At 46.3% G+C, this 21094-nt stretch overlaps 1 protein-coding gene across 1 annotated transcript in view; it reads left to right on the plus strand.

Moving 5' to 3' along the window:
- The window catches only part of RFX8 (RFX family member 8, lacking RFX DNA binding domain), a 67586-nt gene extending 49320 nt beyond the window's left edge, over positions 1–18266 (plus strand). The window contains 8 exon segments of the mRNA XM_008071429.1: positions 2238–2296; positions 3722–3878; positions 7287–7381; positions 10569–10683; positions 12970–13157; positions 13159–13275; positions 18094–18160; positions 18163–18266. Coding sequence (XP_008069620.1) covers positions 2238–2296; positions 3722–3878; positions 7287–7381; positions 10569–10683; positions 12970–13157; positions 13159–13275; positions 18094–18160; positions 18163–18266 — 902 coding nt within the window.
- The last annotated feature ends 2828 nt before the right edge of the window (positions 18267–21094 follow it).

Here is a 21094-nt window from a genome sequence, read left to right on the forward strand (position 1 = left end):
CCCGGCCACTGCAGCCTCCACCTGCTGGGCTCCGGCGATCCTTCCGCCTCAGCCTTCTGAGTACCCGGAATTACAGGCGCGCGCGACTACGCCCAGCTGATTTTTTGATGTATTGTAGAGATGAGGTCTTGCCAAGTTGTCCAGACGGGTCTTGAACCCGCAGGCTCAGGCAATCCGCTCACCTCGGCCTCCCAAAGTGCTGGGATTACAGGCTGAGCCACCGAACCCGGCCTATTCCTGCTATTTTCTATGTCTGGACTCCTATCCCTGCACCTATCTTCCCACCCTTATTCTCCCGGCTAATTCTTATCTGTGCATCAAAACCCAGATTAGATGTCACCTTCTCAGTGAAGTCTTCCTTGATACCTTCTTCTAAACAGGCTTCTCCCTTCCTGGAACCACTCACTTTCTTCTCCTCTGTGCTTTCATGTTGCCATGGAGCACTTAACCTGCTGTTAGGAAGTGTTTGCCTACCTGGCGACCCATCCCCCAAAGGATGAGCCCCTCAAAGGAAAGAATGTCCTCGATTCATCAACTCAGCAAACGTCCAGCAACTAATTTGTTGAGCAAACACTGCATAACTGTTCTCCTTAATATTTGTCAAATGAATGAATGAATACATTCAAGAAGAATGTACTCACCTCGCTTTATGTTTCTCTTTTCATTCTTTCCTTCCCTTTGATCATTTTCCAAGGAGATGAGAAAGTTAGAAGTGCTCAGGGTTCCTGGACAAAATCATAAACCACTTTGAATACCTGTCTTAGTTCAATCTGGCTACTCTTAAAAAAATATCACAAGCTGAGTAGCTTATATACAATAGAAATACATTTCTCATGGTTCTGGAGGCTGGGAAGTCCAAAGTCAAGGCGCTGGCAGATTTGCTGTCTAGTGAAGGCCTGCTTCCTGGTTCATAGACAGCTGTCTTTTTGCTTTGTCCTCTAATGACGGAAGAGGCGAGAGGTCTCCCTGGGGCCTCTGCTTTTAAGGGCACTAATGTCACTTGTAAGGGCTCCACCCTCATGACCTAATCACCTCCCAAAGTCGCCACTTCCTAATATCATCACCCTAGAGATAAGGATTCAACATATGAATTTGGAAACAGGGACACAAATGCTCAGACCATAGCAGCACTCATGTCAGATGCTGAGATTACCTAATTTTTCTGGTGTTATGACCGAAGTGTGAGAAGGAGTCACGCCATCATGCCAAGTCCAAATTAATAGTGAGTCCTTTATTAGCGTGCAGTCAAGAGTAGGCTCTTGCCATGAAGTTCTTGACACAGAATATAATCAGCAAAAAACGTATATAGGTAAAATCTGCAGGTTGTCTACATAGTAAGAGGGTAAGGGAACAAGGAACTAAAAAGGAACAAAATATAACAATAAACTATAGGGACGTGGTAGGGGTAGTTTTTATAAGTAATAATTTCTTTTTTTTTTTTTTTTGAGTTGGAGTCTCACTCCGTTGCCCAGACTGGAGTACAGTGGCATGGTCCCAGCCACCTCAGCCTCGACCTGCTGGGCTCTGGCGATCCTTCCACCTCAGCCTTCCAAGTAGCCAGAACTACAGGCGTGTGCTACCACACCTGACTAATTTTTTTTTTCTTTACTGTAGAGATGACGTCTCACCAAGTTACCCGGTGGGTCTCGAACCTGCGGACTCAGGCAATCCACTCACCTCGGCCTCCCAAAGTGCTGGGATTATAGGCTGAGCCACCGAACCCAGCCAGTAATAATTTCTTAACAATTTCTTGGGGCAACATCTAATTTCAGTTAACAAAGCATACACTTACATGGAACTTGTAGCTAGGGAGTATTACAAACAGTTAGCATGATCGGTCAGTGTGAACAGCTTAGAGGAACAAAGCTGTGGGTCTATAGTCATGGGAACATTACAGTAATCACACGTATACATTGGGGGGCTATTTTTAGGTTAGGTAGGCAACTAAGATGGAGGATTTTAATAAAATGGAGTTACTTATGTCAAGCAAGTTATTGTAATTATTTTGCATATTTCATTAGCTATTTCACTGGCACATGGGAACATTTTAGTCAAGTAGGCCCTGCTGAAATACCCTAGCCATTCAGGAAAGGACCAGCAGATGGGGGAAAGTGAGGATGCAATTTAGACAGCTGTGTCTTCCTGCTCAAAACATGGGCAGCTCTTCTTCTCCACTGTAGCTCATGAGGACTTTAAGTTCTAGTATCAGTAATGGCCACCTGTGTTGTTCTTAACAGAGGTCACTGTGTTTGTCAAAAGACTAAGAAGAAAGACCTACCTTTCCAACATGGCAAAGGTAGGTTGCAGCCAAACAGACGGGAGGGATCAAAGCAATTTCCCAGAGTGAGAAGTGAGATCTGCAAGCATCTCCCGGGAGCAGGTGGCCTCTCCATCCCCCTGGAGGGCAGAAGGCAGGCAGGAGGGCCTTGGAGGCCTGGTAGGCCACGTGACTTCTGGCTAGAAGCCTGCTCCTTTCCTATCCTTCCTCAGAAAGACTCCAATCTCCTGAGCTCTCACTGGGCAGAAGAGAAAGATCAAAACTTAAAAGATACCTGAGGGAGGTCCCATACCAAGGTGGCCACCTGGGCCAGCTGGTGTCAGAGGTGAAAGGGTGTCATCGCAGGGCCTAGAAAACACAGACCCCTTGAGCCCTGTGTGTGATGCCATGGGTTCAGTTTGACCACAGCTTCCGCAACTCTGATCTTTTCACTCTTAGGGTGAGTCTGTAGCGGCTGTGTTAGAGGAGAGTTGAGAGGAGTTGAAGAAAAAATGCTAGGATGCTGTTCTGAAATGTTGTGGGCACCAGGACAGAGCCTGGGGACTGTCACTCTGCTCCCTATCAGTCTCCACTGAGAGGCTCTCTGTTGGGTCTTCCCTGGAACCCGTGCTGGGTCTCCATCCTTCCAGCACAAAGCCCTCCCCAGACTCTGGGTTCGTTGGGGTTGTGCCCCGCTCAAGCCCTCATGGCCATCCTGTTCTCCAGGGCTTCCACACTCGTGACTCGCTCACTCTGGCAATGGTCCTGCACCAAGTCCTTCATCTCAACCCAATCAGAGCAGCAAGCTTGGGTTCGAGAGCCAGCCCTTGTTCTGAGCCTCATCATTAAGGGACTCCCTTGGGAAAGTTCCTGAACACCCCAAGTACCCTCAGTTTCCTTCTCTGTAAAATGAAGGGGGTTATAGTGCCTGCACCTAGGACTGGTAGGAGGACTACTGAGTGTCCTTCCTACACAGCCTGAAAATGTCAGGGATTACATTGTCCCCGTTTGGCAGCTGAGGAAATGAGCTCATTGTCCAAGGCCCCCACAGGGAAAGGACAAACAGCTTTGGAATCCCCCCCGGGCTCCCCCTCGGAATCGATCCACACCATACCTACATTTCCCTCATGGATACTCAATCACCCATTTTTCTCTCTAGAGTAATTTAGGCATACGGAGTGGGGTGCAGAGAATAGGAAATAGCAGTACACTGACAGCCCCGAACACTTCCACCTATCAGCAAACGTCTTCGAAATGCTGGTTTCCAGAAAGTCAGTTCCAGAATGTGTGGAATTTTCACATTTTAATTGTTGTTGAAGATTCCATTGTAATGGGTAATACCCACATCCACTTTTCCTTCTCCTCGGGGACAGCAAAGCAAATCTTGGCAATTTGGAGAGGGGGATTAAGCAAAAGTATAATAACAAGATTTAATTACATATTATGCTTCCCCATCATCTTTAGACCATGAGAATGGTACTGAGAAATAACCAGAGGGTCAGCATTTTGAAGTTGGATCTGCACACCATCATCCTCCAGGGCGCTGTGGATATTTCTAAGAAAGCCCTAGAAAGTGACTCCAACAAGGCGGATAACCTGGAGAACAACTCGGAGATGAAATGTAAACTTCCTTTTTTAATTTTAATTTTAACTTTTTTTTTTTTTAGCTGGAGTCTCACTCTGTCTCCCAGGCAGGAGTACAGCGGTGTGATCATGGCTCACTGCAGCCTCAGACTCTTGGGCTCAAGCAATCCTCTAGCCTCCACCTTCCAAGTAGCTGGGACTACGGGCATGGCCCGTCATGCTCAGCTAATTTTTTTTTTTTTTTTGCAGAGACAAGGTCTTGCTGTGTTGCCCAGGCTGGTCTTGAACTCCTGGAGTCAAGCAATCCTTCCACCTCTGCCTCCCAAAGTACTAGGATTATGGGCATGAGTCATGGTGCCCAACCTCGTCTACAGCTTTCTTTACTGGAGTGCTTGGTGTATATTTGGGAATAGCACGGCCATCATTAATTCCTGAATCTCTTAATGGAGGTAGAACGTTATCACCCTTTGATGTCCTGATGTATCTGCTTATACATCTCTTCCTGCAGGAGGTGATGAATGCCCCAGAGACTGCCCTGTGTCCCTGTGTTTTCAGGACTCACCCCACAATAGGACAGGGCAGCAGCGCTAATATGTGCTTGTTGAGTAAATGAACGAACAGATAAAAGTGATTGCCACGGCCAGGCATGGTAGCTCAAACCTGTAACCCCAGCACTTTGGGAAGACAAGACAAGAGGATTGCCTGAGCCCAGGGGTTCGACACCAGCCCGGGCAATTTGGTGAGACCTCATCTCTACAATAAATCACAAAAAAATTAGCTGGGCTTGGTGGTGTGCACCTGTAGTTCCAGCTACTTGGAAGGCTGAGGCAGAAGGATTGCTCGAGCCCAGCAGGTCGAAGCTGCAGTGACGTGAGCCTGGGCGGCAGAGTGAGACTCTAACTCAAAAAAAAAAAAAAGTGATTGCCACTTGGCAATATTTCTCACTGGAGTATCTCTCTTTGGGAAAACATTTAATTTTTGTGTCTATTTTGTACATGCACAGATTCAAGGGTCTCTTCCATCATGCCTGAATTGGATTGAGTTAGCTCTCTTCCTCCCCAGAATCAGCTGCCACTCCTATTAGTGGTGTCATGTATTATTTTTTAACAATGTGAAGTTTGACAATGGTACTTTTCCCGTATTTTACTACTTTATAAACAAGTGGCACAAAGTCATGTGGATATTTTTGACATTTGCTATCTGATTATTATTATTGTTGCTATTTTGAGACAGTCTTGCTCTGTCACCCAGGTTGGAGTACAATGGCACAGTCAGAATTTACTACAACTTTGAATTCCTTGACTCAAGTAATCCTCCTACCTCAGCCTCCTGAGTAGCTGGGACTACGGGCATGAGCCACCAGGCCTAGCTAATTTTTTTTTTTTTAAGAAATGGGGTCTCGGCCGGATGGAGTGGCTCAGCCTGTAATCCCAGTACTTTGGGAGGCCGAGGCAAGAGGATTGCCTGAGTCCAGGGGTTCAAGACAAGCCCGGACAACTTGGTGAGACCTTGTCTCTACAATAAATCACAAAAACTAGCCAGGCATGGTGGCATGTGTCTGTAGTTTCAGCTACTTGGAAGGCTGAGGCGGAAGGATCACCTGAGCCCAACAGGTTGAGGGTGTGGTGGCCGTGAGCATGCCACTGCACTCCAGTCTGGGAAACAGAGTAAGAGAAAAGAAAAGAGAAAAGAAATGGGGTTTTACTATGTTACCCAGGTTGGCCTCGAACTCCTGGTTTCAAGTGATCTTCCCACCTCAGCCTCCCAAAGTGTTGGGATTACAGGTGTGAGCCACCACGCGAAACTGGTAGCTTTCTTTTATAAAGAGTGAGAATTTGCTGGCTGACTTGCTTTTGGTTACATCCCGGGGACGGGGGGGGGGGGGGGGGGGGGGTGGCAAAAGTAGTGAGAGAAAGAACTCAGGGAGGACATATTTGAGCCGTTTCAGGAGAAGGGCTAGAGCATAGTTACCACCCCCTCCCCCAGATTATGGATAATTGGCCAGACCATAGGCCCTCCCATGATGGTCAATAGGAAGGTGGCACAGGTGCCAGGTTCCCCTGTTTGTGCCCTTTCCAAACACCCCCGGCCAGGATGACCCAAAAAAGATTGAGTTGCCCCTCCTTCCATGGACATAACCCGACCCAGTACACCCAACCATGTAGGGAGCTGCCTGCCCAGCTCCTGGGAGCTCCTTCAGGGTGACAGCTGTGTTATATTCATCTGGGGCCACCTAGCATCATGCTGGCACCTAGTAGCAATTCAGTACTTTATGACTAGCGGATACATGGATTCAGCAATACATAGAATCCCCACCTGTGAACTATCCAGTCTTCTTTCCTTCACCTGGAAGTAGGATGACCTTGGTCAGATTATACCGGTTATTAAAATATTGAAATAGGTCCATACTCGCTGGTAATAACCTCTGCCTGTTCTCCTTCACTGTCCTGTCCCTTGATTGTGGGTTCAGTCCCTGTGGCCCTGGTTGACGAAAATCCCAGATCCTCCCCTGGGGCACTTTTCTTCCCACCAATCCAGCAACCAAAAGGTTGACACCTAACCTAGCAGGCTTCAGACCACAATTCTGTTTGGTAGGAACCCAAAAGGTTCCCCTCCCAGGGCACCAGAAATCCCAGGTGGCCACCCAAACCCTGCTCTCCCTAGTCCGAGCCCAGGAAACTCCAGAAAGGCGCAAGCCACCCCCCTAGTCCCAACAAGGTTCCTGCCAGAATGCTCGCTGGCCTGGCCAGGGCTCCCACACTCCTGGCATCTTTGTAAGTCCCAGTGAGAGGATGCAGAGTCCTGCAGGATGACATCACATTGAGAGCCACTGCTGAGACCTGGCATGCAGGTGCTTCTAAGTCCGGGTGAACCTTCACCAAGTCTCAGCCTGGGTCACAGCAATCTCCTCAGTTTTCCAAACTCTGCCACCCAGAGGCACTCAAAAAGCCGGGAAGGCCAAAGGCTCTTCTTTCCCTGTCATGCAACCTGTGCAGGTGGAGGGCCCAGGACCTGATGTCACACTCGCTGGAGGCACTGCTTGTCCCTCAGCAGCTTTGATGTCGGCCATCCCTTACGTGACATTAATAAACCAGTCAGCCCTTTTATGACAATGGCAAGGATAGGTGAGGTCATGTCTGCATCGTGCAGTGAGCTCATCTGAAGGCGGGGTCTGTATAATTGCAAGGTGTGGTTATTGTTTCAAAATATTTTTTTCCATTTCAGCAAGTAGCAAAGGTGGATCATAGCAGGCAGGACCATAGGACTCTGAACGAGGTGACCCCAGAGGTGACAAATCCAGCCGTAGTGTTCAAAATAAGCGAGAGGCCTTGGAGAATCCCTTTGAACTACTTTTCAACGTTATCCCCTAGGTTACCTGGTACACAAATATCTATAGATTTTGTTGTGGCACATGCAATCTTTTTGCTTGTTTTGTTTTTTGTAGGCTTAAGCAGTTTAATTTCTCTGCTGGGAACATCAACAGATCTCAGTGTATTCCTGAGCTGTCTGTCATCAAATCTCCAAGCATTTGTCTTCCAGGTATAAAAACCAGGACTTTTTAAAGGAAAAGAGTGGGTGTTGATCATTCTAGCTAAATTATAGCCAAAATGCTCATTGTGAGTATGAGAAAGAGATTTCTCAAGCTCTGGCCAGAGATGTATCAGGGCTGGCGTGGGAGCGGGGGCAGGGGGTGGCCTGTCCCTTTGTAGCAGGGCAGAGTCTGACGGGGGCACATCACAAAAGTGTATGCGTGTGTGGGGGTGACCATGTGTGTGTGTGAGTAGATGAGCATGTGTGTGCGAGGGAGCACGTGTGTGTGAGTGTGTGATAAGCATGTGTGTGTGATGATCATGGGTATGGGGGTAAACGTGTAGGGAGGTGAGCATGTAGGTGTGTTTCTGAGCATTTGTGTGTGAGTGGTTAGCATGTATGTGTCGGTGTATGAGCACGTGTGTCCAGGTGGGTGTGTGTGTGTGTGTGAGTTGGTGAGGGTGCATTGAGCGTGTCTGTGCAGGTGAGCATGCATGTAGGTGGGCTTTTGTCTGTTTGGAAAGAATAGCACTTGTCTGCATGCTTTGCAGACGGGTCCCAATAAAATGTCTGGCTTGATTTCCAAAGCTCAAAGATGGCTTGGTTGCAGATGTGGGTGGCTTTGGTCCTTCTGGTCCACGTGGCTACTGGGAGCACTTCAGTAGGGTCCTGGGCTTGATTTTCAGCATTATTTGCGTGGTTGGTCACCCTTGGGGAGCAGAGAGGCCACGGACCCTCGCTCTAGTGATCCTGGGGTGCTTTGGGGGAGCTAGGGGGTGTGGATTACAACCTAGAGGGAAACAAAGCAGGCCCTGCCTGTTGAGCCACCATGCTCCCCAAAGCTGAGGGGTGGGAAAGGCCTCGAAGGGAAGGTGGGACTTAAGCTGGGATGCAAAGCATGTGTGAGATTAAAATAAGCTAAGAGGAAGACAAGGCATTCAAGGGCAGAAGTGAGTATTTGGGAAATGGAGGGCGTCCTTGGAGAAGAAGGAACGGTGGACCCTGGTGCAAAGAGCAAAGAAAGAATCGGAGGGCCTGGGCTGGGAGCACAGCTTTGGGCGTTCTTATCAAAGCTTCTGGCCACATTGCTGCTATTCTCTGTCCCACTCACCCGGCCTTGTCTGTATCTCTGACCTCTCAGTCAAGGAGAAAGGGCAGAAATAATAACTGAGACTACAGGGGTCTTTGCAGTCTTAAACCTCTTAGAGGTGAACCAGAAGATTCTTCAAGAAGGAGCTGGAAAGCTGATTCCCACCCTGGCAGGTGTCTGCTTCATCTGCTTCTTAAAAATATTCATTCCAAGCCGGGCTCGGTGGCTCAGCCTGTAATCCCACGCCTTTGGGAGGCTGATTGCCTGAGCCCGTGGGTTCAAGACCCGCCTGGGCAGGCGAGACCTCATCTCTACAATAAATCAAAAAAATTAGCCGGATGTGGTAGCGCCTGTAATTCTGGCTACTTGGAAGGCTGAGGCGGAAGGATCGCCAGAGCCCAGCAGGTCGAGGCTGTGGTGGCCGGGAGCGGCCACTGCACTCCAGTTTGGGCGACAGTGAGACTCCAACTCAAAAATAAAAAAATATATATTCATTCCAGATTCTCTGTGGCTTATATTCCTCTTTGTTGGTCTTGGGCAAAGCTTATTAATAGCAGCAGTGACCATGTCCAGAGCTGCATGGCTACTGGGACGTTTATTCCTACGGTCACCGAAGGCTTGTCTATCGTCACTGACAGAAGCTGTCAATAGTCTGTTCCTTATTTGGTAGACTCACTCAGCCTCCAGCTTTAACCACTGAGCCCCCGAGATCATTTCTGCCAATCCTATCATTGTAAACCAAGTAACATTCTGCTTCCCAAATCTCCATCATCTTACCTCCAGTCTTCACAAATGAGGCGTGTTAGGAAAATGGTGTTTTTGTAACTGCTTGCATTTGAAGGATTTGCTTTTATAAAATAGCTTGACTGTTTTTTTTTTTTTTTTTTAAACAGACCATTGTCAGTAAAAACACTCAGACTGTTAAAATGCAAACCCTTGGGCTTGTCAGAGATGACTCATGGCTTCAGTTGCTAGCATCTGGCAGTACCCCTGCAGAGGGAAACGTCCGACTTTGTCGTGTGTTTTGTTCTCACTGTTCTTGTGCCATTTGGGCCCCAGAATAATTTCTAAATGGGGGAACATGAAGTGCCTACAATGCTTTTAGAAAGTATTCCTATTTTTTGTCCTCCCATTGTCCCCTTAATTTAATCTCCCCCCCCCCCCCCCCCCCACCCCCCACCCCATTGAACACTGATGGGAGGAGTTCCTCCCAAGAGCCTTGTTTCAGATGGTAAGGACAACTGGGGAGGATGCTGCCTCCAAAGGAGTTCACAGCCACCCAAAGCTCAGGGCAACCCTTTGGTGTGTCGGGGGCTGTCACTGAGTCAGAAAGGAAGAGAAGCAATGGCAAAGAAAGGGCATCTCGTCATTCCTAGTCAGCCTCTTCATCTTCCTCAAAGACATGTGGTCGAGTCGGTGGGTGGTCCCAGGCATGTGACTGAGAATTAGAAGAGGCTTTGGAGCATGTGTATCAACATGCACATTTGAAATTCATGTGACTCCACTTACATCCTGCCGGTATCCAGTTTGGTGTCAATCAGGCTGTCAGATGACTACACCTCTGCTGGATGCCGGGGCGAGGCCTTTCCAGTCCTGAGACCGTTTGCACGGCACGGCAACCAGCTGCGTGCCTTCCCAAATAAGCACCTTTGGTTTTCGTCATTCTGGGATTCTATGTCCTTTTTCACAATCAGGCTTGGCATGCAGAAGTCCTAGTATAAAACAGTCCCCACTCTTCGCAATGGCCATTCCCAAGCAGACTTTGGTGCAGCTGCCCTTCCAGAATTTCTCTGTCACAAATGACTTCTTTTTTAAAATTTCACAGTGAATAACAAAAAAAAAAAGTGGCCAATTTCCTACCTCTCTCCCCTTCTCTCCACTAGCTTTAAAGGGTTTTGCCCTGGAGCCATCTCCACGGTGGACAGAGCAAGACTAGAAATGGGCCCCATGTTTGCTGCTGCCTCAGGGCCCACCTCACTGTTTTGTCTTCCTCTTTAGCTCTTTTAAAGTGTCTGTGCCTGTCCAATTTGTGTGCATTTGAAAACAAGCTATGCTCCTTGATTTTTATCATAAATCCAGCCTTTTTTTCTCACAAAAACATAATAGCCCAGCAGAAGTAAAGAGGAGTTTCTCAAACTGGCGGCCAGTTTCCAGCTAAAGTGGAATTTCCTTCTCACTGCCGTGAGCAAAGCTATGACCCTCTGTCACAGAGACAGCTTTGGTAAGTCAGAGAATATACAACCCTTTGCGTTCTACCTTTCAAAAATGATATCATAGCATAAGTATCTTGTATATTGCTATGTAGAATCTAGCCATCTTCTTTTAACCTTTTTATGTAAAATACAATATAGATTCAGAAAACCACAGTCATCTTTCTTCAACGGCAACGTGATAGTCCACCAGACAGATGAACTATGCTTCTCTTTCCTGTTCCATCATTGCTAGACACATAGGAAACCTCCCCTTGTTTTTGAATTATGAGCTTTGAGACATTTTGAGAAAAGCACTGAGAGAGACAACTGAGAGGAAAGAAAAAAAAAATGGGTTCTTCAGAGCACCCATACTTCATTTCTCAGGACTAATCCTTGATAAAAACCGCCAACATATGCAGATGGTAGAAAGAGTTAAGTAGTAAGCATTTTGCAAACTTCCTGGTCAAATCATTGGACTTCCTGAGTTGGGGAAGGGCACCTCTTTGACTCAGATGCCTCGTAAAGAGGGCTATAGGAAGAGAAGTTCACCATTCAGCCCACTAGCTTCATGGAATGGAGCGTTCCTTCAACAGGTATTTCTTGTGTCCCTACAATGTCCCAGGCACCTTCCTTGGCACTGGGCATACAGCTGTAAAAAGACGAAGTCTCCACCCTTGTGAGTTGACACTCTAGTCAGGGCAAGTAATCCCTGCCCCAGAGGGTGGCCAGATGCCCTCCCAGCAAGCAGGCAAGAAGGAAGGGAAGGCAGACCAGTTTTGCAAACACCTGGAGCTCTGCAGGGCTGCTGCCATAAGCTGCCGAATAGGTGACACCCATTTGTAATGAGGTCCTCCCCTTTAATGAAGTCCACAGTCACTCTGCTTTATGTTAATGCTCATCCAGAGAAATAGGGAGAGCAAAATTCACATGCAATCACAGAAATAGGGAGAGCAAAATTCACATGCAATCACGAGCCTTGTAGTTATTACTTTTCCCAGTCTCGCTTCTCTGGACATCCGTATGAAGTCAAAGTATTAACACCAACAGTCTTTCTTCTTCACGTGGACTTTGGTTTCACACGTCTAAGTGGGTCAGGCTTATTTCAGACAGTTCCGGCTATCCTACAGGGACAGTATCTCTCATCCCAGATCCATCAAGGAACAATGAGCATTATGCAGGGAAAAAATTGTGAAGGGCTTTGAAATGGACACAAAGATTACTTGACTTGAACAAAAGGCTTTGAAACCGATGAAAGGTACCAACCCCACACTCCTCTGGGTTATCTTTACCTTTCATTATCTTGCAGTTATTTTTATAGCTCTGTAAGTTGTAGCAAACGGGTAATGCAAATGGGTCTGCTTCCACAGAATTGCAGAGTCCTTGTGTCAGGTGGATGCAATTGATACTACCATGAGGACAGGTCCCTTCAGCATCTGTTTGTAAATTAATGTCACCATCCCCTCCTGCCTATAGTTTGTGTTTAGTTCTTTGAGTTATCTTTTTACCCGCTTGAAACATCTTACTAGTTCCCTCTTTCATCAATGAGTTAAATAAAATCTTTGATGTGTGTTCATCTTACGTCTGTGGGAGAGTCATGGTTTTACCTTTACTTAAAAATTATCTTTCAACGACTGCCACAGGCCAGATTTCCCCTCTATTCCTCAGGCAAACATTAGCAATCATTTTCTTTTCTGGGAGAGCTTGGGATCTAGAGCATTCAGCTAAGTTGCAAGCCCTCCTGTCTCCCCTCCACAACTTTCCTACTGACAGCACTTGCAGGCCCACGTGATGCCTTTTCCAGGAGAACCAGCCGGCTTCCTTACCCGCTGCCCACACAAGGAGATGCAGCCACAGCAACTGCAAGAAGGCAGAGGCACTACATTTCAAGCTCCACGGGACGGCAGCAGGGTCCCTTCCTCACTCTGCCCCCATGTCGTCCCACCTCCTTCTTGACGTCCCTGTGTGCCAACCATGGGGCGCCATGAGGCCAAGGGGCACATTCTCCAGCCCCAGGAACAGCACCTTTGCCTGTAGGATTTGCTTTCCTCCTATCTCACACTGATGGGTTTCACGTTCCCTCTTGTGGCTCAAGCTATTTAGCTCTCTGTCCTTTCTGCCCACAAGCTGCCCTGCTGGGGATTGTCTAAGCGTGGATTTCTACATGTATGATGGACCCCACCCAGGCCTTCAGGGTCAGCTACAGGCATGAGGCTCTGGGACATGGGTGTTCTCTGCAGATAAGTTGTTCATCTCCTGGTGATTTATTTATTGCCTATCTACCAAAAGTATTCCTTTTGGTTATTATTTAAATGTAGGCTCCTGGCATCTATTTCATTTGCTGCTTTTGGAATATGTGATTCATATACTTCAGTCATGCATAGAAGAGGAGGAAGAGGAGGAGGAGGTGGGGAATGTCAAGGAAGTGCTCCCAGATGACCAGACTCTCGACCAGCCAGACCAGGCACTTTTCCGCCCTCCAGATTCTTCACCCACTCGAGGTGCATGGAAGGCCAAGTGTGGAGCCAGCCCAGGTGATGAGCCAGAGCCAGTGTTCCGTGGGTGTGAGCAGCGTGGTCCTCAGGATCCTGGCATTTCTGATGGACACTGTCACAGGCAAGCAGGTAGGGACACCAAGACCCTCCTTTTCCACACAGTTTTTCCCGGGGAAACAAAAACTGCAGGTGGCGTTGGTGGTATAGTGGTTAGCATAGCTGCCTTCCAAAAACTGCAGGTGGTTAAGGAAATCTGTAAAGATCACATTACCCAAACATGATAAAGGACTCAAGAATCACCTTTGGTTTAGGTGATTTTGCCGGAAGTGATTATAACAGCATATCCATTGATCACTGATAGCTTCGGTTTTGCAGTGCATTGACGTGTGCCTAGCATGCTTAGAAGTGTGAAATGCCTGGATAGGCTTACCTGGCGTGTCTCCACTAACTCAGCGACAGAGCACCACTAACCACTAAGCTGAGTGACGTGCACTGAAAATGCTCCTAGCATGCAAAGAAAGAAAACATTGACTAGTCTGAACAGAAAGGATTTTCGAAAAGATTAAATTGAGGTACGATTCAAAAGATCTAAGACTGTGCGTTGCTCTTTATCTGACCCCTACTATATAACCTTTATATGCATTATCTCAAAGCCGGACAAGCTCACCTATTCTGCAACATCCCAGAGCAACCGGCATTAGTACTGGACTGAGGCGTTCAGCTCCAGGTGAGCAGTGCTATCCACTCACCAACTGGAGCAAGAGGTCAGACCATAGCATGACAGTTTGTCAAAGAAAAAAAAAATCATTCAAAGATATTTGGTTCAAACATGCTATGGAAATCTTACTACAGAATCATCTCGGTCGGTGTAGGAACCACTGCAATGTGGTCTTGCGGTGGAGGGAGAAAGACTGGGCTCAACTCTAAATATGGCATGGGCAAGGGGGCGTTTATAGCCAAGGAGCGGGGTGGGGGTCAGTGGATGGAAATTTGCTAAAAGAAAACATCAGGGGTTAGGAGGATTTCTGGCAAACCAACCCAATAATTCTCCTTCACAATTTGATGTCATCGTTGTTATATGATGGATGAGGAAATTGAGACTCAGAGAAGCTACATGACTTGCATGAAGCCACACAGCAAGTAAACACAGGGAAATAATGGAACAGAGACTGGAGCTCTGACTTGCCTGATCTTAGTCCACAATACTGGACTGGAGGATGGTAGTCTATGCCCTGAGTAGTACAGGACACAGGTTGGAGAGGCCAGAAATGGGCCTCGATGCCATGGAGAGAAGCTGAACTGAAACTCCTCCATTGGGGCGGGGAGGCGGCAAGACTGATTTAAAAAAAAAAAAAACGGTGATAGTATTTGTCTTAGTACTAATTTTGAAAACTTCTTTGCATATGTTGGATCTTTAGCCACTGTGCATAGCCTTCTCTTTGTGTACAAGTTCTCCTCTTGAACAGATGAGTTGTGCTTGGTCAGAGACCGTTAGCAGCAGATGCGTTGTCCTCAAAGTAGGTTAACAGTGGTCTTGACTGTGGGAACACAGCCTAAAACTGTGCATGCCCTAGAGTCCTCAGAAGAATCGGAACCTTCCAGGGACCTTGCTTTCCTGAGCAAACTCTCATTCTGAGTTCTCCAGAGCGCGGAGATCCTACACGATCTGTCACTGAGCACTGCTCACGTGAGGCCCCGTGCTAGACAAAAGCAACAGGACCGGGAGCCAGGGAAATGCATCTCTTGAGTTTACAGGCTCTCTGTCTATACCTGCTCTTTGTTTTTTCACCTCGGGTTAGTGAATTTATATATCCAGCTGCCTTCACTGCTCTTTCTGCAGTAGATTCAGATGTGTGTCTGTCATGAGAAACTCACCTCCTCCATGAGTGTGTATTCAAGGCAAGCATACTCAATGAAGCATGAAACAGTGAAATAGTGACCTTAAATCGAGGACCTGATAGGCCAGCGAGAGCTGGAGGCAGCTAAGGTGCCGCTTAGGGAGCATGTTTCAGGGCGGTTGGCAGAAAAGGGGCCCAGTTAGATGGGAAGAAGGGCAGCCAGGCTGGGCGGTACCCAGGAGAATGATTTTCCCGACCCTCTGGAGAATATACCCAGGCCTGACGGCAGAGTCCTTCAAGGGCTGGCCAGCGGCAAGTTCACCTGAATATATTCTGGAGCATTCTGGAGAGTCCCGACACGACCAGCATTAGTGCTGGGCTGCGGCGTTCCACTCCAGGTGAGCGATTCTGTCCCCTCACCAACTGAAGCAAGAGGTCAGACCATAGCATGACAGTTTGTTAAAGAAAAAGAAAAGTCATTCAAAGATACTTGATTAAAGCATGGTATGGAAGTCTTAATTCAGAATCATCTCGATCGGTGTAGGGACCACTGCAATGTGGTCTGGCGGTAGAGGGAGAGAGATTGGGCTCAACTCTGAATACTGCATGGGCAAGTGGGAATTTATAGCCAAGGAGTTAGGGTGGAAGCCAGGGGATGGAAATTTGCTAAAAGAAAACATCAGGGGTTAGGAGGATTTCTGGCTAAACCAGCCTAACAGAATTCTTGCAGAAAGCAGGCCAGGGTAATCGGACGTCACTTGGGAGATGGTGGGACCTGATTGGATATGGAAGGTGATCAGGTATGGAGGGTAAGCAGGTATGCAGCATGATCAGGTATACAAGGTAATTGGATATGGAGGGTGGAGCATCTTGCTAAATTGACTTAGCAGAGTTCTTGCTAAAACTAGCTTTTACAAGGAAGTGGGCAGAGGAGACGATTCAGAAGCCCGGCTAAAGTTCAACCAAGCAGAGAACTCTTGTCAAATATTGCATGCTTCTTGGTCAGCAGGATAATCAAAATAAACTTTTTCTCTTTAACCACAGTTAGAACGGGTAGAGAGCAGACAGTGACAGTCTCTGTGTGTTGACCATTTAAATGCATCATTTCATCTCAATGAGATAGTGGTATCATCATCCTTATTTTACAGATGGCATAACTGAGGCTCCTGGGAGAGTTTCCCGAAGTCACCTCACTAGTAATGGGGAGAGCAGGAATTGCTATCCCAGCTTTCTTTCTCTCCTCAACGCCATGCACTTTAATTCCAAAATCAGTGACTTGGGAGTAATCTACAAATACCTTCAGGTCTGATAAATGGGCTATTCTGGTCCATAAACTCCTGGGTTCAGATTCTACCTTTTCCACTTATTAGCTGAGCACCTCGGGCGAGTTGCTTAATTTATGAATATAATAACATCCAATTCCGCAGGGCTGTTCTGAGGTTTCAATAAGTTAATTGTTATAAAACATGTATAATATTTCTTAGAGCATAGTCAGTACCCCATAACCCCTGGTCATCAGTATTGTTGCTCCAACAAAACCCTCTAATCTGAGCACCTTTTCTTAACACTCTTGATCCAACCCCCTAGACCCTCTGAAGTTCATTGCAAGGAGGTTTGACCTATAGTTACTTGGCAGAAACAATCGAGAAGATATCAAATACTTAATTGAACTATATAATAAAGCGATGGCAAGCAGGTGAATGTCAGATAATCCAAGGAAATATACATTCGAGATTAATTCAACCTGCTTCTGTTCATTCATGCCTGCTGAATTATGGCCTTCGTTATTTGGCATTTGCACTCAACATCAATGAAAAAATCTCCCCCTGTATGTCCCATCTGCACTCATCTGCCATGAGTTAATGCCCCGTTCAGCTGCACATTTGTGGCAGCCTCATTCTTTGAAAAATTTAGTGCTGCCTCTACACCTACGGTAACCACTGAAGTCAGCATTCCGATTACCATATCCATCTGTCACTCCTCTGCCTTCAGAATAGTAAGATGCCGAGGCATGTTTAAGAATAAAATAAAAAATGATAATGACATCAAATGAAGAACATTATTTTTAAAGAATAAACTATACTGTTTTCGCTTTAGATCATATATGGAAGGATTAAAGCAGAGCCACAAAAAATGTTTAAGTGACTCTTCAACTCCAGGATAAAGGTGAAGATAGTTTTTCGAGAAGGCAGAAAACATTTTTTCATGGGGTGGTGATGGTTATTGTCAGAGTTAGAGAAAGACTGAGAAATGTACTTTCGTGAACCTTGCGTTCAAACCACTTATGTGCACATCTGTGGCAAAATAGATGCGCTTCTGAGGGATTTAGGAGTGATGAAATCAGACCAAGAAAATACATTTCTGTTGGTTTGGAAGCATCGTGTCCAAGGATTTGCATGTCTTCCAAGTTCCTTTCAAGCTATGGGAAGGATGGTGTATTCTCCCTGCTTCTCTGATAGGAAGACTTGCTCAGGCAAGGGAAGTGGCTGAAACTTCTGCTAGCTTAGAACCTGTGAATCTCTCCAATCTGTTACTCTCCAATCGAGTGTCAATTCAACCAGTGTCTGATGACTATTTTCACAGGCTTGCCATACCTCCCCCATCTGATGGTATATCTGGCGGATGGGGAAAGGCGAGTCTATGAGGGAACTTGAGCCGATTGTGTCAGCTCCAGAGACTTGATGAGAAGGCAGGGATTGGCATCCATCTGGAAGGCAGCCCAAGGGAGGGTACTACAGCCCTACAGCGACCTGTGGTGCATTTCACAGGCTCCCTCTCGATTTTCACCACTGACCTGCTCTCCCCCATGTCTGCGAAGGAAAAGTGTTGGTTTGCTCATTGGGCCTCACGAGTGTTTCTCACACTCCTGCTCCCTACTCCCTCGCGTTATCTCTGGATGGCGAGTCCTTCCACAAAGTCCTCACCAGACCCTGAGCGTTCTTCTGAGAAATTAGGAATTCCCTTAGTGGGAATACATGCACAAACTTGTCCTTTAGGTCCCAGGGTGGGGGTAATGGCATAGTCAAAGATTTCGAATGATGGTTCCAGCGACAGGGAATAATATAACTTTCTTTTCATCTCTTCCTTCTTAATATTTCCCCTTCTATAGCTTATGCAGGTATTGCTGAAAGACAAGACCACCAAAATCACCGTTAAACTCAGCCTTCCTGTGGGACAGCCCTTGTAACCCTAAAAGTTGATCAGACATCTGTGACTCACATAGCAGATGTACCCCAAAGCTCTGAAAACATTTGTTTTCGAGAAAGCAATGCTAATATGTAAGATTGTTTATTTGATTAGGGCAAGAGAAAACTGATAGACTTATATTCTTAAAACTATATTAAATACTAAAGATTTTGTGTTCATATAAAAGATTTTATGATCATAGACGTAGCATTGTTTACTTTATGTTTATGTGTATTTCAAGTAATTCATCTTGATCAAATGTATAAACGAATTTGGAGAATAAATTTTGCCTCGGTTGCTTTTCTTTGGGGCCTCGCCAAGTATTTCTGTTTTGGGACTTCAGAGGAATTTGAGAAATCTTGCTACAAGTAAAAGAAATGGTTAAATCTCCATAGAAAGCTAACAAAGTTTGAAGAATACAAACTGGTATAAACAGTAAAATGCCAATGGTAATATTTTCCTTCCCCTTGGTAGTATCCCAGTCGAAATAGAATTTGTAGATTCCCTCAGGCAGTGAGGAACAGGGAAAAAAGCTCAATTTGAAACCACTGTTAAACTCACACACTGGTCCATTAAACATCTTTGGTTCACCATCCCAATTTTCCTAGTGAGAGAATTTTGGATGCAACAATGTCTGCAGCAAATACTGATGTTTTGCTTTGAATCTCTTTTCGTAGTAAAATCTTTAGAAACATCAAAATTAAGAATAGATCATTGGGGTGGGGAAGGGTGGGATTGAAAAAAAAAGAATAGATCATTGGGTCTTTTTGGGTTTAGGGTTTTTGTTTTTCTTAAGAATAGATCATTGTACATCAGATTGATTTTTATGTAATTGCTTATAATATTTAAAAAGAATTTTAAAATTCATGCTTAACATGATTTCTGGCATAAATGGAAAGAACAGAGAATATTTTATACTTGTTACAAATGAAATAAACTAAATTTTAATTTTAATGAATATGAAATGAATTAAATATACATATGAAATGGGTTATATTTTCCTAAATACTTGGACATTGTAAAGAAACATAGGAGCTGTATGTTCCTGGATTCATTAAGAATTATTCCTCCTAGCCGTGTTTGGTGGCTCAGCCTGTAATCTCGGGCTTTGGGAGATTGAAGTGAGTGGATTGCCTGAGCCCGCGGGTTCGAGACCCGCCTGGGCAACTTGGCGAGATCTCATCTCTACAACAAATCAAAAAAATTAGCCGGGCGTGGTAGCACGCACCTGTAGTTCCAGCTACTTGGAAGGCTGAGGCTGAAGGATCGCTGGAACCCAGCAGGTCAAGGCTGCGGTGGCCGGGAGCAGCCACTGCACTCCAGTCTGGGTGACAGAGTGAGACTCTAACTCAAAAAAAAAAAAATTATTCCTCTTTATGATACAAAGCAATCTTCTTTTAGAGCCCTTTATTCTTAATATATTCTCTCATTTCCTAACCTACCTGGGAGGAGCTGTTCTTTGTCAAATAACAACTCAAAGAGACATTCATTCTTTTGCTTACTGCTCAGTGACTTTGCATGTCATCTGTTTGCTCACCTGTAAGTAGACAGCTGGCGGACTGAGTCACACAATAAAGGCAACAACAGGATTTATAAGTGTGGGAACAGTGAGTCTTGTTTGCATGTTTTGGGGTGAGCTGATTAGCTAAGAGCTAGCAGAGGTCATCCTAGGCATTATGTCCTTGGAAGCCTAGGTTTATAAAAAAAAAAAACAACAACCAATTTTTGTTTATCTGTAAGGCTGGAAATTCTGATAGGGGATGAGAGCAGGTAGTAACAGGGAGGAGAAAGGGGCTTCTGGGTCTGTTGTGATTTTTATTGTCACGGTTTCTTTCGAATTTGTTCTTGAGGCCTCTCTCTCTGGGAGAGCCTTGATGAGGTGGGAGTGGAGAGAGAGGGAGAGAGTTGGGTTTGGGTGTGTAGGTCAGGTGAGACACGATCAAAAGTTGAACCCAAAATGTGTGGTGCAGAAGAAATGTATTACTTGCAGACCCCAGGGAGGTTGGGGATGCCGTGTCATGGCAGCAGGATTTGGAGTGATGAGGAGAAGTCTGGGCAGCAGGGAGTTCAACCAATGCATGGGGAGAGAGACAGAGGACCTGTGGGACCATGCCTATTAAGGGCCGTGGGTGTTATCCCTTTGATTTTTTTTAGGGGCTTGTGAGTTGGCTGATTTAAAGAAAACGTGCAAGTCCATTACACAACTCTAGTGTTGACCATTAAGTTTTGCCCTGGTCAGCAGCTGTGGGGTGAGTTGGGGTTTGGGCCAGTGAATGAGGACCAAGCAGGCTAAATTACAAAAACCACAGAAGTAGGAGGAAGTTTTAACGAGGCCAGACATGAAGGGTTTGACTGACAATGCATGCCGAGGCAACAGCAGCTCTATTAAATTTATGCCAGGGACCCCCAGAGCGTTCCAGTTCTTGGTCTGGAGGTGGCCATACCGTGTAAGGTGTTCATCTTGTGAAATGCATCACAAAGCTTACGATCAGATTTGCTCACTTTTCTGCATATGTTATGCCTAAAAGTGTATCTTAAAAAATAAGGCCGAGAGCGGCGGTCCACTCCTGTGATCCCTCATTTTGGGAGGCTGAGGCGGAAGGACTGCCTGAGCCCAGGGGTTCGAGAACAGCCTGGGCAACATAGGGAGACCTCGTCTCTGCAAAAGAAATCAAAAGATTAGCACAGGCATAGTGGCATGTGCCTGTAGTCCCGGCTACTTGAGAGGCTGAGAAAGAAGGATCGCCTGAGCCCAGGAGGTTGAGGCTGCAGGTGAGCCATGATTGTGCCACGGCACTGCTGCCTGGGTAACAGAATGACACGCCAAGTCGACAACAGCAACAACTACAGCAAAGGCACTGCCCACTTGACAGGGATCGGATTGGAGATTTGTGGTGGAAGAAGGCTTGAAGAGCACACAGGAG

Source organism: Carlito syrichta, unplaced genomic scaffold, assembly GCF_000164805.1.
Source record: "Carlito syrichta isolate Samal-C Ts95f unplaced genomic scaffold, Tarsius_syrichta-2.0.1 Scaffold314328, whole genome shotgun sequence".
Classification (NCBI taxonomy): domain Eukaryota; kingdom Metazoa; phylum Chordata; class Mammalia; order Primates; family Tarsiidae; genus Carlito; species Carlito syrichta.